This window comes from Musca autumnalis, unplaced genomic scaffold, assembly GCF_047663935.1.
Source record: "Musca autumnalis isolate F117 unplaced genomic scaffold, ASM4766393v1 scaffold_1, whole genome shotgun sequence".
Classification (NCBI taxonomy): Eukaryota; Metazoa; Arthropoda; class Insecta; order Diptera; family Muscidae; genus Musca; species Musca autumnalis.
Window position 1 is genome coordinate 197,462,749 of NW_027411644.1, and position 18,197 is coordinate 197,480,945.

The 18,197-nt window shown below is 36.2% G+C and overlaps 1 protein-coding gene across 1 annotated transcript in view; it reads left to right on the top strand.

The window, feature by feature from the left end:
• Positions 1-828: 828 nt before the first annotated feature.
• LOC141388940 (aldo-keto reductase family 1 member A1) overlaps positions 829-18,197 on the top strand; it is a 33,539-nt gene continuing 16,170 nt past the window's right edge. The window contains exon 1 of the mRNA XM_073959735.1: positions 829-1,265. Coding sequence (XP_073815836.1) covers positions 1,194-1,265 — 72 coding nt within the window. The 5' untranslated portion in view covers positions 829-1,193. The remainder of the gene's footprint in view (positions 1,266-18,197) is intronic.

Consider the following 18,197-nt stretch of genomic DNA (forward strand, 5'->3'; position numbering starts at 1 on the left):
TTTCATAGCTACAACATTTGTTTTAGCCCCATTTTGATAGGAATTGCGGTCTCTAAGCAAAATCGCGAAAACCTAAACAACCCCTAAAAATGTTAACTTAAATCGCGATTTTTTTAAAAAGCGCTCCGGCGATTTTTTTTTTTGTTTTTTGATTGTTCTCATGTATAAACATTGTAGTTTCAGAATCCGCCAAAACTTCCGAGGTGTAAGCACCTTCCATTTAAAATTGTTTCAAGAGCACCGTGATAATAAATACAAAATTTCTTCCCTTTCGGTTCGATAATGACGCTGAAACTCTTCAAAATACCGAAAATCTGGAGCGACCATTCGATGGGGGCTATATGAAGGTGTGGTCCTATACCGACAAATTTCAGGTTGAAAGTTTTATAAACCCAACGAAGATAAAATAACACATTTCAGCCATTTCGGGGGGATATTGAGGCCGGGAGGTACCGTGTTCTAGGGTTATCAAAACGTGGACCGATAGATATAACCCATTTTCAATACCAAACATCCTTGGTAAAAGAAACTTCAGTACCAAATTATAAAGCTCTATCTTAAATATTTATTTAATTTGTTTTATATTTTTCCATTTCGTAACCTTGAACTTAATTTAAATACATAAAAGAAATTACAACTTCCCATCTCTGGCTCTAAAATAAACCAAAATTCTGAAACCACAAAAAACGTTTATCTTTCAAATTGAAAAAAAAAACTAGTCACTACGCAAATTTATCAATTATTAACAGAAAAGAAATTATTAAAAAAAAAATTGACAAAGTAAACAAAAAATACTAAAATTATTGAAATAGCTAAAGAGAATGAGTGTGAGCAGAAGAAATATTACACAAAGTAAGAGTATGAAAAAAACATTTCTCTAAAGAATTTTTAAACAGCAGTCAACCAACCAACTAGCCGTTCGCTTAGTCAGAAAACAAGCAACACAAATAAAACTAAACTTCAATCTTTTGGTTGCCTTCAGTTGCGTTGAAATTCTTGTTGAGTTCGGTCGTTAAATACGGAAAAAGTCGGAATAAATAACACAAAAAGTAAACTTAATAATAAATATTAACCCAATTTCTGATTTATCCGGAAGAAAAAAAGACAACAAAATAAGCAAATATTTGCCAAGTTAAAAAAAAAGTAAACTTTAAAACTCAATATTGAAAGTTAATTAACTTTAATTAGAAAACATGGTTTGTGATCAATATTTAACCTTTAATAATGGCATAAAAATGCCAGCTTTGGGCTATGGCACATGGCAAGTAAGTACATACCAGTTTGGGTTCTTACAAATTAATTGCATTTTTTGTATGGGCAAAGATTAATCTTGAATATGCAATTCTTAATTATTAATATTTCATATTTCATAAAATCTATTTAAATACTCCCACAATGGGAGTCAGTACAGCCAGGATACATTATCCGCGTAAAGGACATTCATATGATTGGATAAATTTAATAACATTAGCAATTTGTTGACAATGAACGATAATTGTAATGTCCTTTTGTTTGTAAAACTCAATGCCAATAAATTTAAAATCCACATACATGGTCTATCACTTATTCCCCTTACACTCGTTAAGGGATGTCATTTGATGAATTAATGTTATTAATTTGCAGTAATCGTTTATAGTTTCTACTAAAAAATTGAGAGCTTATTATATGCCTTTTGTTTGAATGGGGACCAACATTTATAAGTTTTTATAAGTTCTCTAACAGAATGTTTGTTCCTAAAACCGAAAAAAGTCTTTAAAGTGAAATCAAGGTATGAGATAACTTCCTTCAGTTGAGCTTTTGAAGTGGCTTAGCAAAGAGAACAGTAATTCAGATACGTTTTTTTAACTACATAGGACAGGTTAGGTTTAAAGGTGCGCAGCCGTCTAAAAATAGCAGATAGGGCGATTTTAGGTATTTTATACCTATATAGCTATATCGAAATCTGATACGATTCTCAAAATTTTTTTTAAGATTCGACAATAAACTTGTGAAAAAGTTTCATCGATTGGAAATAAAGATCGTCCGGGTGGCATCGGTTAACGCTAATCGATCGCCATACAATTTCATATATAAGGTTTTTGGATCAAATGGGAAAAATTTAGTCAGTAGGTCGTTTTTATACCCTCAGCATTTATGCTAACGAGGGTATATACACTTTCATACGGGCAAAATGTGCCTCATCGAAATAATGGTTTTAGACCCCAAGTAATAATATATCTTCCTGATATAGATCAAGTTCAAATATGGACTATATTTGTCTACTCCATCCGGTAACTCCCACACAAAATTTCGGATAAGTTCACTTTTAGACCTGCTCTTGAATCCTTTGATTTTTGTTGAAGCATTCGCTTGCATTCGCTGCCTCAATTACGATGGTAAAAGTTTTTTTCAGGGGCAAGTCCATACTTCTTGAGAAAACAGCCCGAAGGGTGTAAAAACCTCATAGGCACCATATGTAGTGGCTGAAGATCCACTTCCATAATGGTCAATGTCGATCCATTATTTTTAGTATCTCCTCCGCAAAATTTTTTTGTCGTTTCAAACGCCCAAAATTTTTAAAACCCCCCTAAATACATACGTTTTTTGGGGAAAATATTGTTTCAATATACACAGGCTGAGGGTATCTCTCTGTCGGCAAAGCCGACTGATACTTTTTTACTTGTTATACCCTAAGCCTTTAGGCTAAAGAGGGTATTTACACTTTGATACAACCAAAAATGTGCCTCATCGAAATAATGGTTTTAGACCCCAAGTATGTTTGTACGATATCCGTTTCAGACAATTTTGAGTAGATCTAGCAATGTCCGTCCGTCTGTCTGTCTGTCTGTCGGTCTGTCTGGCTGGTGCGCACGATAACTCTCGAACGGATCAATCGATTCGGTTCAAATTTTGGGTATCGAAATATTTTGTCCAGGTTCGATTTAAGTTCGAAGATGGGCCATATAGGTCCAATCCTTCAGGTACCTCCCCCACAAATGTTCAAAAATTGTCGCAAAACTTGTGCGCACGATAACTCTTGTAGGGAATAACCGTTTTGGTCAATACTTTGCACATCGTGTAATTTCTACCAAACTTAGATGAGTTTCCAATATGGACTCAATCGGCCCACTCCTTGGGGTACCTCCCACACAAAATTTCGGAAAAGTTCAGTTTAGGACCTGGTCTCGAATCGCTTTGATTTTTGTTTACGCAAGTTGTATTCGCTGTCCTCTATACGACGCTGTAAGTTTCATTAGGGGCAAGTCCATACTTCCTGAGAAAGTAGCCTGAAAGTTGCAAAAAACCCTATGACACCGTGTGTAGTGGTTGCAGCCCAAGATAACTCTCGAACGGATCTGCCGATTCGGTCCAAAATTTGGCTTTCGTAATATTTTGTCAAAACTTAGTTCAAGTTCAAAGATGGATTATATCGGTCCACTCCTTCCGGTACCTCCCCCACAGAAGTTCGAAAATGTTCGGAAAATTTGTGCGTACGATAACTCTTGAAGGGAGTAACCGATTTGGTCCATACTTTGCACATTATGAAATTTCTACCAGACTTAGATGAGGTTCCAATATGGACTCAATCGGTAAACTCCTTCGAGTACCTCCCACACAAAATTTCGGAAAAGTTCAGTTTAGGACCTGCTCTCGAATCGCCTTGGTTTTTGTTGTACCATTTTGCATTCACTGTCCCCTATACGAAGATACAAGTTTCCTCAAGGGCATGTCCATACTTCCTGGAAAAATAGCCTGAAAGTTGAAAAACAAACCCTATGACACCACGTTTATGGGTGGAAGCGCCAGATAATTCTCGAACGGAAATGCCGGTTCCGGCCAAAATTTGGTCTTCGTAATATTGTTTCCAAACTTATTTTAAGTTTGTAGATAAGCCATATCGGTCCACTCCTTCAGGTACGTGGGGTTCGAAAATATTCGGAAAAATTGTGCGCACGATAACTCTTGATGGGAGTGACCGATTTGGTCCATACTTTACACATTCTCATAATATCTACCAGATATAGATCAGGTTCGAATATGGACTATATTTGTCCACTCCATCACGTACCTCCCACACACAATTTTGGATAAGTTCACTTTAAGACCTGCTATTGAATCACTTTGATTTCTGTTGAAGCAACTTACATTCGCTGCTTCAATTACGATGGTAAAAGTTGTTTCAAGGGCAAGTCCATACTTCTTGAGAAAACAGCCCGAAGGGTGTAAAAACCCCCTATTGCACACCCATGGTCTATGTCGGTCCATTCCTTTAAGTACCTTTTCAACAAAATTTTTGAACTTTAATCCTAATCAACATTTTTGTCGGTTCATACGAGACCAAAATTTTGAAACCGTAGCCAGGTATAGCTAGGGAGGGGCAGCTGCCCCCCTCTAGATCCTATAAAACAGTCCACTTGTATGTAAAAAATTATTAATATTAAGAAAAAACAAGCATTTGTCTTCTCTTGATATCAAGGTACTCGCTGGTAATATTTATGATACCGAAGTTTCCAGGGGTAATAGATGTTTGGTATTGAAATGGGCTGTATAGGTCCGCGGTTTGATACAGCCCCCATAGTACGGTATCTTCCGATTTTCGGTATTTTGAAGGTTGTAGTCTCATTATTCCACCGAAATGGCTGAAATTTTGTATTATTTGTAGGCATAAAACTTTCCCGGTTTTCGGTAGTTTGAAGGTTTTGGTCTCATTATTAAACCGAAATGACTGAAATTTTGCATTTAGTCTTCGATAGGGGTACAAAACATTGCAGAAAAGAATTGTTGGTATAGGTCCACGTCTTCATATAGCCTTCATAGAATGGTACCTTGAAGGTATTTTGAAGGTTGTGACCTCAATATTGCACCGAAATTTCTCAAATTTGGTATTAAGTCTTCTTTGGGGGTATACAACTTTCCACCAGAAATTTATTGGTATAGGTCGACGCCCCGGTACCCGCGATTTTCGGTATTTTGAAAGATTTAAAACCACTAGACTCGTTTTAACTCAAAGGGAAAAATATCGATGTCGGATTTTTTATGCGGCACCTCCCTAATGTGTTTAGTTTTGTTAAATTTTCACATTGCCAAAGTTTGAGTACAATCGGAATATGTTAACACCTGCCGCTGGGGCCTCTAAGTTTCCATAGAAATTTGTATGGAGCCAAAGGCGAATTTTCATATAATCGCTCTACAGTTCACATTTACTGTCCAATCGATGAAAAAATTACCAGTTCATTTCTGTGGCTAAACAAGAAATCCTACAAAATTTTTTGAAATTCGGTTCGGATTTTTTATTAGCTATATATAGGGCACATGGAAACTTTGAGGCCCCAGTGGCACGTGTTAACATATTCCGATTGTACTCATACTTTGGCAATCTTAAAATCTAACAAAACTAAAACCACCTTAGAAAAAATCATTAAGATAATTGAAATTCTGCTTCTGATTTTGGCTAACGCCGATTTTAAGAACAACAAAATGCAAAGTTTCCCAGATGTTGGCATGGGGTGAAAAACATGCGCTTTGTCCATTACTTATAGCTCAAAATTTAAAAAAAATGAAAATGAAAAATAAATAAATCAAAGTCTGTTAATAAAAATAGAATGAATAAAATATGAGTTTTAAGTTATTTTAGGCTACATTAGGTATTATTTGACGGTGACGACGAAAAATGCAGACAGTTGGGTTATAGTTGCCGAATAATTTATTTGAGCAATATATTTAAATATTCGTACTTTTTTGAAGATGGAGAATGAAATGGAAAGTCAACTGTGAATTGTGAGAAATAATGCAAAAACTATTGACCTTTCAAATAATTAAGTTTATGTTTAAAACAAAACTAAGAAGAACAAGAACATTCTATTCCCTCCACCATAATATATTCTGAGCTAAAATGGATCAAGTACGAAAGTATTAGTCAGCTGTGCTGACGGTGATGTACCCTCAGCCTATAACCAAAAAAAGAAGCAAACACAATAATTATGCTGTATATAAAATATACATATTATTTTTTATCACGAGTTTGCCTCAAAATACATGGGATCTTGAAATATTAAATTACCTTAAACTAAGTTTGGAAGAAATTTTTGAAAATGTTGAGAGTTATCTTGCAGTTCACGGTCAAAGTTCACATTTTTAGGGCTTTTTTTAGATTTTCACGATCTTGCTTGGAAACCACAAATCCTATCGAAATGGATTTAGGGTAAAATATTGTAGCTGGGACATTGTTTACAGCCAGTGAATTGTCCCAATTTGAACTTTTATAGCTCAAAAATGGTAAAACATACAAAAATATCGCATAGTGCAGACGTGTAGAGAATTTTCACTGCTACAAAATGTTCTTTAGTTCCATTTTGATAGGGCTAGCAGTTTCCAAGCAAAATCGTGAAAACCTAAAATACCTTAAAAATGTGTACTTTGACCGCGATTTATTTAAAAAGCGCTCCGGCGATTTTTTTATTATTCTCATACAGGGACGTAGCCACGATTTAATTTTGGGGGGGGGACACCGGACCAAAATTTTGGAGGTTTATGTTAGCGAAAATTTGTTATTTAACAATAATGTAAACCTTATTGTAGACTTATATAACTATTACTAGTATTACACTGTGCAACATTTTTAAGGTAATCATATGCAAACAATTCGAACTGAGGATTTTTTGAAAGTATAGACCCAAACGACAAACACCCTAGTTGGTTTTTGTTGTGTCAGATCCAGCTCGGATTTTATGGCCCCATCAAAACATGGTTAAATATTGCGTTTTTAAAGAAATTCGGGGCTATATCTCTGAAACCAATGCAAATCTTCTTCTGACCTCTGAAGCAAATTTGTAGATAAGAACAAGAATAAAATATTTGGAGAAATAATGAACTATATTTATTGCCTCAAATTTCAAAATATATCTAAAAATTCCATAATTTATATACATTTCGCAGCATATCTCCAAAACCGTTAATTTTTTTTTAATGTTTTCTTTTGAAAAAATGTTCGCTAGAATATAATACACAACTCTTCAGGACATGCCATTGTTGTAAAATGCCTCCATCACGTCGTTTTCAGCATATTTTTCAACGACGATTTAATAAATATGTCAATAATGTGGTGAAAACAGAAATGTGAGAATAAACTGTTGATGTGAACAGTGTTTGAAATAGGTGTTGTAAAAGAGATGATACAAAATACTGCTGAAACAACATGAAATAAGCATTTTAGAGTTTCAGAATGTTCTGAAGAATTGCTGAGAACATTATTTGGATGATTTTTGCAAAAGGTTACTTGGTTCAACTCCCAATAGTTTAGCTGATACCGACCAGAATTCCAGAAACTATGTAAAATTTTCTATATTTTATCGATTTTGAAGCCCTAGATGAAGTTTTTCTTAGCTGGCCTGTTCAGCAGATAAGTTCTACTAGTTTAGGGCTACAATATTACTGAAGACATCAAGGCCAAATTCCTATTCCTTTCTAAGATAAAGGCCTGATAAATGCAGAAAGGGTAGTTTTAGCCCGGTTTAGATGAGGCCATAAAATCCGAACTGGATCTGACAGGACTAAACCCAACTAGGGTTTTTGTAGTCCAAATATGTACTTTCAAAAAATCCATGCATTTTCAGTGTTGCATAGTGTTATTATTACTGTTATAATTTTTGAAATGGTGTAAGACTTCTTAACCAATTTCCGCTTTTTTAGAGCCCCCCGGGCCCCCTCTCTGGGATACGTCGGTGTTCTCATATATGAACATTGTAGTTTCAGAATCCGCAGAAACTTCCCAGCAGTAAGAACTTTCCATTTAAGGTTGGTTCAAGAGCTCCGTGGGCTATAAGAACAGCCTGCTGAAAAAAATTCAAAACTATTCGAGAGGAGCTATTAAGCTTCACTTTTTCCGAATTTTGTGTGGGAGTTACCCGAAGGAGTGGACCAATATAGTCCATATTCGAAACCGATCTATATCTGGAAGGAATAATATGATGTGCCAAATTTGGACCAAAACGATTTGTCCCTTCGAGAGTTATCGTTCACACCATTTTACAGAAAAATTTGAACTCTTGTGAAGGAGGTGCCCGAAGGAGTGGACCGTTATGGCCCATATTCGAACTTAAACAAAATTTGGGCAAAATATTATGAAGTGCAAAATTTGGTTCGAGAGTTATCGTGCGCACCAGCCAGTCAGACAGACGCACAGACATGGCTAAATCGTCTCCAAATTGTCAGAAACGAATTTCGTCCAAAAATAGCCCATATTTACATTAGGCAATTTTCCTTGCGGAAATTGTCAGTTTGTCGGTGAGAGGGGGTGTTGAGAGACAAAGGGTTACCATATGCCTCACCTCTCTCTACTTCAAACTGACAATTGCCGAAAGGAAAATTGCCTAATATAAATATGGATATACTTTGGGTCAAAACCCGATATTTCAATGAGGCACATTTTCTGGTCGTATCAAATTGTACATACCCTCGTTAGGCTAAAGGCTGAGGGTATAATAATTAGTTTTTTTCCTGTGTACAATTTTAGGTGGAGATATGTTACGACTACGGACACCCCAAATGCCTCAATTAGGTCAGAAAATGTACCTAAAAATATATTCAATCGGGTGGAACCTTTTTATGCTGCTATATCAAAGTTGTTACCTATGTTGAACATTTTTCGTGGAGAAGTTTTGTGACCATTGAGAATCTCAACTGTCAAACTATTAGATAAAATCGGTCAAAAAATTTAGATAAAATCCTGAAAATACCGAAAATTGCCTTCATATAGCTCTCATAGAAAGGTACCTACCGATTCATTATCAAACCGAAATGGATGAAATTTGGTATTTAGCCTTCGACGGGCGTATAAAATATTCGAGAAGAGCGTTATGGGCATAGGTCCACATTTTCATAAAGCTTCCATAGAAGGGTACCTCCTGATTTTCGGAATTTTGAAGGTTATGACCTCAACATCTAACTGAAATGAACTGAAATTTGGTATTTAGTCTTCGTTGGTGGTATAGAAATGTCCCCCAGAAATTTGTTGGTATAAGTCCATGTTTTCATATAGCCCCCATAGAACGTTACCTCCCGATATTCGGTATTTTGAAGGTTGTGGGCTTAATAAGCCACCGTAATGGCTGAAATTTTGTATTTAGTCCTTATTGAGGATATTCAACTTTTCACCTGAAATGTGTCGGTATAGGCCCATGTCTTCTAATAGCCCCAATAGAAGGGTTCCTTCCCATTTTCGGTATTTTGAAGGTTGTGTCTTTAATATTACACCGAAATGGCTGAAATTTGATACTTAGTCTTTCCACCAGGAATTTGTCGGTATAGGTCCACGTCTTCATATAGCCCCCATAGAAGGGTAGCTCTCGATTTTCGGTGTTTCGAAGGTTGTGACCTCAATATCCCACCGAAATGACTGACATTATTATTTAGTCTTCTTTGGGACTACAAAACCTTCTCACAGAAATTTGTCAGTACAGGTTCACGTTTTGATACAGACTCAAACCCGCATACTGCCAGATTTTTCAGTATTTTCATGGTATCTGTACTTTTAAGGTTTCAGCGTCATTATTTAGTATTCTATGTGGGTATAAAATATTCCAGAAAATAATTATCAGTATAGGCCCACGTCCTCTTATAGCCCCCATAGAAGGGTATTTTCTCGATTTTCGATATTTTGAAGGTTGTACCCTCAATATTCCGCCGAAATGGCTGAAAATTGCTATTTAGACTTCATTGGGGGCATAAAACTATCCACCAGAAATTTGGTTGTGAATTGGAATTTTTGTCAAGTTTTTGAACCGAAATTACTGTATTGCGTGGAAAGAACAGTGATAATCCTCTACGTGAGCTCTTTTCAAGAGTTGTGCTGCATTTTCTTTCTGAAGTGGGTGTTTTGGCCTCTCAATGGGTAGGAAACCTCCACGCATAAAATGATCAATATAATAGCTCATTTAGACTAGCCATAAATCCTCGACTGGATTTAATAAATCCAGTACAAATCTCATTGCATTTAGATATACATTTTGGAGGATTTAAATGGCAGTCAGCTGATTTTTGTTCATAGCACAATTACCAAGGTAGATGCATCAGCCCATCTGAACGAAAAAAAATATGTTTTTAAATTGAATTCGTCTCAAAAAACAAACGTCAAATTACAAATTTATTGTTTAATACTGAAAATGTTAGCTACTAATGCTAACTAAAGAGCAAATAAAGAATTATTTTATCGCAGTTTGCCCATCTAAAATAAATAAACGAATTATTTTATCGTATAGACATCATAAATATTAATCTTGGTCGATAAAAATCAACTTTGTACATCAAAACAAATTTAATTTTTCCGCCTTGTTTAAAAATTTTTACATTTTAAATTATTTTTAGTGTAGCAATTCACCGATGCATCTACCTTGTTTCTTGTGCCAGCTTGCAACTTTTTGTATTTTCTAGCAACATGTTGCAAAAAACAGAGTTGTATACGAGGATTTATGCCAGATTTAAAACAAATCCACTCAATAGGAGGATTTATTTTTGTATGGGAAATCTGGTAGATTTTGGCTGGATTTAGCAAATAAAACCTGATAATGTGCTAAATCCGGCTAATGAAGTCATATCTAAATGACCTATAAAGTGGTTATCATCAGTTAACTCTAGGGTGTCCAAAACCGAAACCGGTTAACCGGTTATCCGGTTTTTCGCTAAAAACCGAAACCGGTTTTCATCAAAATCGTCATTTTCGGTTAACCGAAAGAACCGGTTATTTGTGTCGGTTAACCGGTTTTTTAAAAATAGTAATATTTTCAATATTTCATTACAATATTACTCTTGGAAGTAAAATAAACTCAATTAACATAAAATACTGCAAATTTCTAGATGCCAAATGTGTTTAAAAGTGAAAAGTATTTTTTGTAAAATGGTCTTAAAGCAGCTTTCGGCAGGTTATTTTTGTTGCATACTTCAGGGAGCTTTAATGGTGTACGTGGAGAGAAGCTCTCTCTGAGGGCACGAGTATTCCTTTTTGACTCACAGTGTCCTAAAAATGAAATAATATTCAGAAAGTATTGTTGTAATTACAATTTAAAACAAATTTAGTCCAATATTTTCATTATTCAAAGAACGATTTTCTGATGACGTCTATGATCGTCCTAATTAGGCAAAACCTGCACATATAGTCGAAAGAAAAAAATTCCCTACCACAGATTCTTCATTAGACCAAAAATATGAATTTTCAAAGAAAATTAATTTCCGTCCCCAAGATTTACGTTATAAAGAAGTTTGACTGTAATTAACACCATCATTAGCCGAATGATTCAGACATTTCTCAATAATATGAAGCTTACAAAGCAAGACGACGTAAATTGTAAATTTAGTTCTTTGGTACATACTTTTATATTAGTATCAGTTTATACTATTCTTAAAGCACAATTTCAACCTTAATATTGCTGTCCCAATTTCAAGGTTGAATTAATAACATGGATTTGATGAGATAATTATATAACATAGTCGTTATACTTAATTCACCCCTTTCCGCCAATTTTTAATCAAATTTTTATGAAATATAAGCAATTTTATAATTATTTGATAAACCGGTTTAAACCGGTTAACCGGTTTTTGAAAATGTTAATAACCGAAAACCGGTTTTTAAAAAAAGCAAAAATTTCGGTTAACCGAAAACCGTTTTGTTTCAAAAAACCGGTTTTTTGGACACACTAGTTAACTCAAAGGAAGAGATTAGTGTTTTCATAAAAGTATGGAAACTAATTCTTCCTATTTTCTTCAATACAGTTCGTGGTGAAGGGTATAAAAATTTCGGCCCGACCGAATTTAACGCCGTTCTTACTTGTTTTTGTTTACGTTTTCGTACGATTAATTCGCAATAACAATAAATTTGACAAATTGGGCGAAATCAGGTCTTACTTTTGCACCTTATACATTGCATCATTATATCGACACCTCCAAATAATAGTATGCTAAGTCTAAAAAGTGAGTTTTGCAGGAGAAGCTCTAAAAGTTTGGAAATTTCTTTGACCTACAGTACTATGCTAAGTAAATATTTGTTTATAACTTCTGTTCGGATTGTCCGATCATTACCAAAATTTGACAGAATTTAAGTTAAAGGACGTTCGACACCTCCAAATAATAGTTTGCTAATTCTGAAAAGCGAGTTTTGCAGGACAAGCTCTAAAAGTTTGGAAATTTCTTTGACCTACAGTACTATGCTAAGTAAATATTTGTTTATAACTTCTGTTCGGATTGTCCGATCATTACCAAAATTTGACAGAATTTAAGTTAAAGGACGTTAAAGATAAAAATGTAAAGAACTTGAAAACATGCTAAGTCGACTTAGCATACTATTGTTTGGAGGCGTCGATATAACACTTCTAATTCTTCCAATGCATTTTGTATAATTTCCAAATCCCATCTCTGTTACAGACTTCCAAACCATACAATTTCCATATGTAATTCGATCGGTTTTATTATTATTCTCTCAAACTGGTTTTGTTTTAAAATTTTTTCTCCAATAAGTGAGAATCTCAGCTTGGGTGTGTATGTCCATTTGTTCACATGCACCCACTTCTGTCTGTGTAGTCGACCCCAATTGAATAGAACAGCAGCATATATGCCACAAGAACCGGTTATAACATTAACAACCGGCATTCAATGTCTTCGCTACAGGTAATTTCCCTTCAACGAAGAAGTTTTTTCTTTTTTGTTGCATCTCAGCCCAACCCATCAATAAGAACAGTTTTGGGTGTAGAAAGTGTCAGCCTCATTCACACCGTCATGATAAGAAATAACAAAAAAACAATAAAAACAACAAATAAAATTCTCTTCTTTTAGTATAATATTTTAACAATAAATGTTCGACATAATCAGATACTTTACTAAGGCATATAACCAAAGCAAAATAATTAAGAATTGTGTAGAGATGTCGATTGAAAATGAAATCGATATGTATGTAAGTGATTTATAACTTGTAAATTGATAGCGGATAGATAATGTTGCATGCATGACAAAACCCAGAACTTATCATGACCCTAATTTTCAAGTGGACACTGGGAGTTGGGCTTAGAAGGTTGACGTAAGGCATGAAAGATACCAAAGAACGGTCCTGACCGGCTCTAACATGGCAAAACCCAGGATTACAGCCTGTTTTTGTATGTCGAAAGAAGAATATGTGCGAAAGAAACACGTCCAAACTCTTGTGTGTTTATTAAATTTGTTTTTCTTTTTGAAGCAAAGATAAATTTATTTCGAAAACTAAAGTTCGGGCGTGGTTCATTCGCACACATTCCTCTTTCAACATACAGAAACTGGCTGATAATCTTTGTAATCTCTTTCATCTCAGGTGGACACTGACCTCACCGTGGTGTCACCTAGGGAGCTGCATTTAACACCTGTTAAAGGTTTATTAAATTTGTTTTTCGTTTTGAAGCAAAGATAAATTTATTTCGAAAACTAAAGTTCGGGCGTGGTTCATTCGCACACATTCCTCTTTCAACATACAGAAACTGGCTGATAATCTTGGTAATCTCTTTCATCTCAGGTGGACACTGACCTCACCGTGGTGTCACCTAGGGAGCTGCCTTTAACACCTGTTAAAGGTAGTGAGCTAACATGTAATGCGCATTCACCCATAAGAACGTTAACAAGTGGGAAAAGCGTTAAGTTCGGTCGGGCCGAACTTTTTATACCCTCCACCACAAATTTCAGCCATTTCGGTGGATTAATGTGGCCACAACCTTCAAAATACCGAAAATCGGAAGTTACCGTTCTATGGGGGCTATATGATGGCGCGGACCTATACCTACAAATTTCTGGGGGGAAGTTTTATATCCCCAACGATAATAATGATAATGAGGCCAAAACCTTCAAAATACCAAAAATCGGGAGATATCGTCCTATGGGGGCTATATCAAAACGTAGACCTATATAAACATTTTATGGTAGAAATGTTTCTTAGCCTCTGGAAACACAAAATACAAAGTTGCAACCGATTCTGTTGTCAAATGGGACTAATACATTCAAAATATATTAAAATTACGCGTACTTTATATGGGGCGTTATACGTGGGCTATACCAAAACGTGGACCTATATAAACCAACTTTGGTAGGAATGTTTTTTGGCCTCTAGAGTCACAAAATACCAAATTACCAGTTCGTATTTTCCATAGGAACAATACAAAACGAAACATAACCCACGTTGGCCGAGCTCGCTGTTTAGTTTTGTTTTGTTTACATTCGTGAGTGCGAACAAAACGAAAAGCGGTCGGTTGTTAAGCAATCACATATGTGTGTGTGTGTGTCTGAGTGTGTCATTGACAATACGCACGGCAAACGTTTTCCAAAAATACTTTTTGTTTCGGTGGTGAATGAAACAACTTGGCAAATCATAGCCGAAGTTACATATCAGCAATCGTACGGTTTCCATCTTTTTACATTGTTTGTGTTTTTGTTTTGGTTGTGAGAATGAAACGATTCAGAGAAGCTGAAAAGTTTGTGGCTTTGTGTGATTGGTACGGGAATCGTTTTGTTTGTTTCCGTTCATTGATTAGTAGATTCTTGCAGTACTAGAACAGACCTACTATTTTAGGCAATCTTAATGTTAAATTTGGAAAGGAGAATATCTTTGGCTTTGCTACGGCAAGAAAACATTGTAGTTAGCAGCACCAGATTTAAACATTCATAAGGGCACCTGGATGTCTATGTCTATCAGAGAACAAGAAATCAAATTGATCACGTTGTGATAGATGGGAGACATTCATCGAGCATGTTGGACGTACGTTCGTTCCGAAAAGCAAACACACACTTGCTCCACTACCTTGTTGCAGCAAAGGTACGTACCCGGTTAAACGTAACAAATAACGTACGAACAGACCCAACACGAAATTTAGACATCGGGTAGCTGCAATAACAACAGATTGCCACAACATATTCCACTCAACTGGACCAATTACTTAAGCAAAGCACTCCTCGTCCCGATAACATATCAGCAGAATGGCAAAGTATTCCCCACTCCATGCAAACAGCTGCAAAATGCATACTCGGATACCAGAGACCTCCACCAAGGAATCCATGGTATAACCAGGAGAGTCGTGCTGCTACCAAAGAGAAAAATGCGGCTACTCTACAATCAGTAGCAACGCGTGGCGCACGAGACAGATGTATCGGGAGAAAGACGAGAAACTTCTTTTCCGCAGAAAAAAGAGAGAAATGGAAAAGCGGGAGTGTGAAAAAATCAAGACGTACTGGAGCCAAAATAAAGTCCGAAAGTTCTACCAAAGAGTGAAAAATCAAATGGATGGCTTTGGTACAGGTACATACATCCTCCTGTAGAAGGAATCCATGGTATAACCAGGATTGTAGTGCTGCTACCGAAGAGAAAAATGCGGCATATTGGGCTACTCTACAATCAGTAGCAATGCATGGCGCACGAGAGAGGTATCTGGAGAAATGGAGAGGAGAAATGTGTTTTCCGCAGAAAAAAGAGAGAAATGGAAAAGCGGGAGTGTGAAAAAAATCGAGATGTACGGGAGCCAAAATGAAGTCCGAAAGTTCTACCAAAGAGTGAAACATCAAATGGATGGCTTTGGTACAGGTACATACATCCTCCTGTAGAGATCAGCAAGGTAATTTGATAACTGACAAAAGTAGTGTGCTCAGGGTATGGAAAGAAATTTTTCCAAAATGTTTGTATCCAATAGTAGGGAAGACGGCGAAGATACCACAGATCCTATCCCAGAAGATTTTATTAAATGTATACCGCCCAGCCAAGATGAGGTAAAGTCAGCAATAAACCGACTGAAAAACTATAAGGCAACAGGAGCCGATGGCTTAAAAGCCGAGCTGTTCAAACCCGGAGGCGCGGCACGCTGATAAGGTGTATATATCAGCTAGTTAGCACCATTTGGCAGGAAGAACACATACCTGACGATTGAAACCTGAGTATCCTGTGGCCCGTCCACAAGAAAGGAGATAAGACTGTATGCTCTAACTATGGGGGCATAAGTCTTCTCCTTATTGCCTACACGATAGTGTCAGGAATATTGTGCGAACAACTAAATCCTATGGTCAATGAAATAATTGGACCATACCAATGCGGCTTTAGACCTGGCAAGTCCACCATTGACCAGATATTTACCCTGCGGTTAATTCTGGAGAAGACCCAAGAGATGCAGATCAACACCTACCACCTTTATGTCGATTATAAGACAGCCTTCGAAAGCCACCAGCGCCCAAAGGTATTACAAGCCATGTCCAAATTTGGTATCCCCGCAAAGCTCATTCGGCTTTGTAAGATGACTTTAACTGATACTAGTTCCTCATTTAAAACAGGAAAGAACCGATCCGTACAATTCAGTACCAAAAGAGGTTTCAGACAAGGAGACAGCCTTTAGTGTGACCTGTTCACCAACCCGCTGGAAAAGGTTATACGAGATACAAATGTCAAAAGAAATTGCAAGCCTGTATACTTGCGCAAGCAGACAAGGCAGTGCTTGGTGTGTTTGAGAGAAAAATTCTTCGAAAGATCTACGGACCAATATGCATTGACTGTGAATATCAATGTCGTATGAACCACGAGCTGTATCTGCTATACAAGACATCAGTATAGATAAACGTATCGAGATACAACAATTGCGTTGGCTAGGCCATATCATAAGAATGAGCAATGATAAACCTGCTAAAAATGCGTATAAATACGGGCCACATGGCGGTGCACGCAGAATTGGCAGGCCAAGGCTTCGATGGAACAAACAAGCGGATGGCGAGATGAAAAGGCGCAACAAGCAAAGAGAATTGGCCCGGCTGAGGTTTAAACCTGGGTCCTCTTAGCCTTCTAAGCCACTGCCACAATCTATCATATCAAAACTTCCGAAATGGAAGGCATTACAATTCATGAATACAAACGCTCTTCGATTGTAAATGTGTATGTATTGAGAAATGAATCTAGACAAGATACTAGTTTGATTTGATAAGAAAACAGGCTTCAAAAATACTTCATATCTGCTAATTTATAATAATGGTTGTATAAATAGATTTTATCAAAATCAGCCTTTGTCTTCTAGCCATTCACATCCTATATGCCTGAATTAACCACCAGCGAAACGATCATAGCATATTGTTTGTGTGTGGGACTTCGCTAGAATTCACTTTTTCAATACAAACTCCTTAGGTCATTTTAGCTCGATTAAAATTCAATTAATTAAAAACTTTCATAAATAATGACCTTTGTACTACACGGTGCGCCTTAACCAATTTTAAATGGAAGGTGCTTACACCTGGAAAGTTTTTGCAGATTCTGAAACTACAATGCACATAGATGAAAAATATCAAGAAACAAAAAAAAATCGCCGGAGGGATTCTCAAATAAATCGCGATTTAAGTTCACATTTTTAGGGGTTCTTTAGGTTTTCACGATTTTGCTTGGAAACCGCGGGTCCTATATAAATGGGCCTAAGGAAAATGTTGTAGCTGTAAATATTCTCCACAAGATTGACCTTTATGATATTTTCGTAGGTTTTACCATTTTTGAGATATAGAAGTTCAAATTGGTACAATGCACTAACTGTGTCGCCTCCTTATAAAACAATGTCAATACTGCAATTTCCCAAACTAAACTTATATATCTTGAAAATGGTACAACCTAGGAAAAAATAAATCATCCAATCTTGTAGAGCATTTTTACAGCTTCAACATTTTACTTAGTCCCATTTTGATATGGCTTGCGGTTTCCAAGCTAAATCTTGAAGACTTAAGATAAAAACCTAAAATTTTGAACTGAACCTCTCAAAAATGGTAAAACCTACGAAAAACCCTAAAGGTCCGTCTTGTAGAGAATTTTCAAATCTACAACATTTTCTTTAGACTCATTTCGATACGACTTGCGGTTTCCAAGCAAAATCGTGAAAACCTTAAAAAACCTTAAAATTGTGAATTTTGATCCCGATTTATTTAAAAATCGCTCCAGCAATTTTTTCTTTTTTTATTTTTCTTATCTATGAACATTGCTGTTTCAGGATCCGCGATATCTTCCCATGTGTAAGCAGTTTTCATCAAAAGTTAGTTAAGAAGCACTGAGCATGATATTGTTTTACAGTCAGTGCATTGTTTCAATTTGAACTTCTATATCTCAAAAACGGTAAAACCTACGAAAATATCATACAGGACAATCTTGTGGAGAATTTTCACACCTACAACATTTTCTTCAGGCCCATTTACATAGGACTCGCGGTTTCCAA